The 1,867-nt window shown below is 43.8% G+C and overlaps 1 protein-coding gene across 1 annotated transcript; it reads left to right on the top strand.

The window, feature by feature from the left end:
• The first annotated feature begins 619 nt into the window (after positions 1-619).
• Positions 620-1,573, top strand: OR2G6 (olfactory receptor family 2 subfamily G member 6). Its single transcript, NM_001391803.1, is given in 1 exon segment — positions 620-1,573. A coding segment is annotated over 1 exon segment (954 nt).
• Positions 1,574-1,867: the final 294 nt, after the last annotated feature.

Raw genomic sequence — 1,867 nt, 5'->3', positions numbered from 1 at the left:
CCATCAGATTGGTGCCAATTTGATTCTCTCTTACTCTCCATCCTCTCCACTCAAGATCACCTCTTCAGCAGTTCCCTTCTCTGCCACACCACTTCAGACTTCTCCCCATGCCTAAGATGTACCATCACTACCAACCTCTAAGCTATATTTTCTCCACAGATGTCTGTGTTATTTTTCCTAATGCCAACTCTATCTCTATCTGCCACTGTTTAATTTAAAAATATGTGTTAGAAGACTCTACTCAGAGTATCAAACCCACTCTGATAGAGTCTTACAAGTGAACATCATTAAATCTACAGACATGTCTCTGCTTGAGGAAGAACGAGGGGCAGATGATAGCTGCTTGGATGATGGATGTAAACAAGTGGTCTTTGTGCTGGTGTTTGCACTGGAGCTGTTGCCATTAGAAAGAATGAAATCTGCTTCAAGGAAACCAAAGGAGGAGCCTTTCCTGTCAAAGGATGCACACTGAGGAAAGTGCTGTCAGTCTTTACAACAGGGCTGAATGTTAGTAAAGGGAAATAATCACATTGGAAACAATAACAGCTTACCAATGTTCACCTCATCACTTTCTTTCTCCAGAATATCAATCATATTATGAATTGAAGTCTGCAGGGCAATGGAGGAAAGCAACAATAGCTCTGAAGAGGGATTTCTTCTCCTGGGATTTTCAGATCAGCCCCAGCTAGAGAGGATCCTTTTTGTCATAATTTTGCTCTTCTACATCTTAAAACTTTTGGGGAACACAGCCATCATTTTGGTGTCTTTCCTGGACCCCAAACTCCACACACCAATGTACTTTTTCCTCGGCAACCTCTCTTGTGTGGACATTTGCTTCACTACCAGTGTTGCCCCACAGTTGCTGGTTACCATGGGTAAGAGAGACAAGACCATGAGCTATGGTGGATGTGTGGCCCAGCTCTATGTGGCCACGGGTTTGGGCTCCTCTGAGTGTATTCTTCTGGCAGTTATGGCTTATGACCGCTATGCTGCTGTCTGTCAGCCTCTGCTTTACACAACCATTATGCATCCTCAGCTGTCTGCATCCCTGGCCAGTATAGCATGGCTCAGTGGCCTCATCACCTCCCTGATTCAGTGCTCCCTTACTGTGCAGCTCCCTCTTTGTGGTCACAGCAAACTGGACCACATTTTCTGTGAGGTGCCAGTGCTCGTCAAACTTGCCTGTGTGGACACAACTTTCAATGAGGTAGAACTCTTTGTGGCCAGTGTGGTCTTTCTAATTATCCCTGTGTCACTCATCTTAGCCTCCTATGGCTTTATAACCCAAGCTGTGCTGAGGATCAAATCAGCAGCAGGGCGCTCGAAAGCTTTTGGGACTTGTTCCTCCCACCTGATTGTTGTCGTCATTTTCTATGGGACCATCATCTTCATGTACCTTCAGCCAGCCAAAAGCAGCTCCAAAAACCAAGGAAAGTTTGTCTCTCTTTTCTACACCATAGTCACTCCACTCTTAAACCCCGTTATCTACACTCTGAGAAACAAAGATGTGAAAGGGGCCTTGAGGACACTGACAATGGGAAGTGGTTTTGGTTCAGAAAGGATACATGCATAGGCAAAAGCTGCCAGGCTATTCTTAGCTCATGGGTTATTTGTTCTAAGTACTGATTTCTTGTACAGTGTCATAAAGAGTAGAAAAGAAAGAACTCTATAAGAAGCTAGTATTCTCAAGCCACAATGGTGTTTCATTATTCCCAAACATCCTCATCATGAATTCCAAGACTCTATGTTCTTTCTACAGAAAACTCTTTGCTTTTCCTTAGCCATGCCTTCGACTTTCATTCACAAATTATTTCACCCTGGAGCACTGGTATAACTGGCAAATATCTACTTCTTTCTAAAAGCTTAA

Source organism: Equus caballus, chromosome 21 (genome assembly GCF_041296265.1).
Source record: "Equus caballus isolate H_3958 breed thoroughbred chromosome 21, TB-T2T, whole genome shotgun sequence".
In the NCBI taxonomy this organism is placed as follows: Eukaryota; Metazoa; Chordata; class Mammalia; order Perissodactyla; family Equidae; genus Equus; species Equus caballus.
Note: the sequence above shows the minus strand (reverse complement) of the source record. Positions and strands in the feature narration are given on the sequence as shown.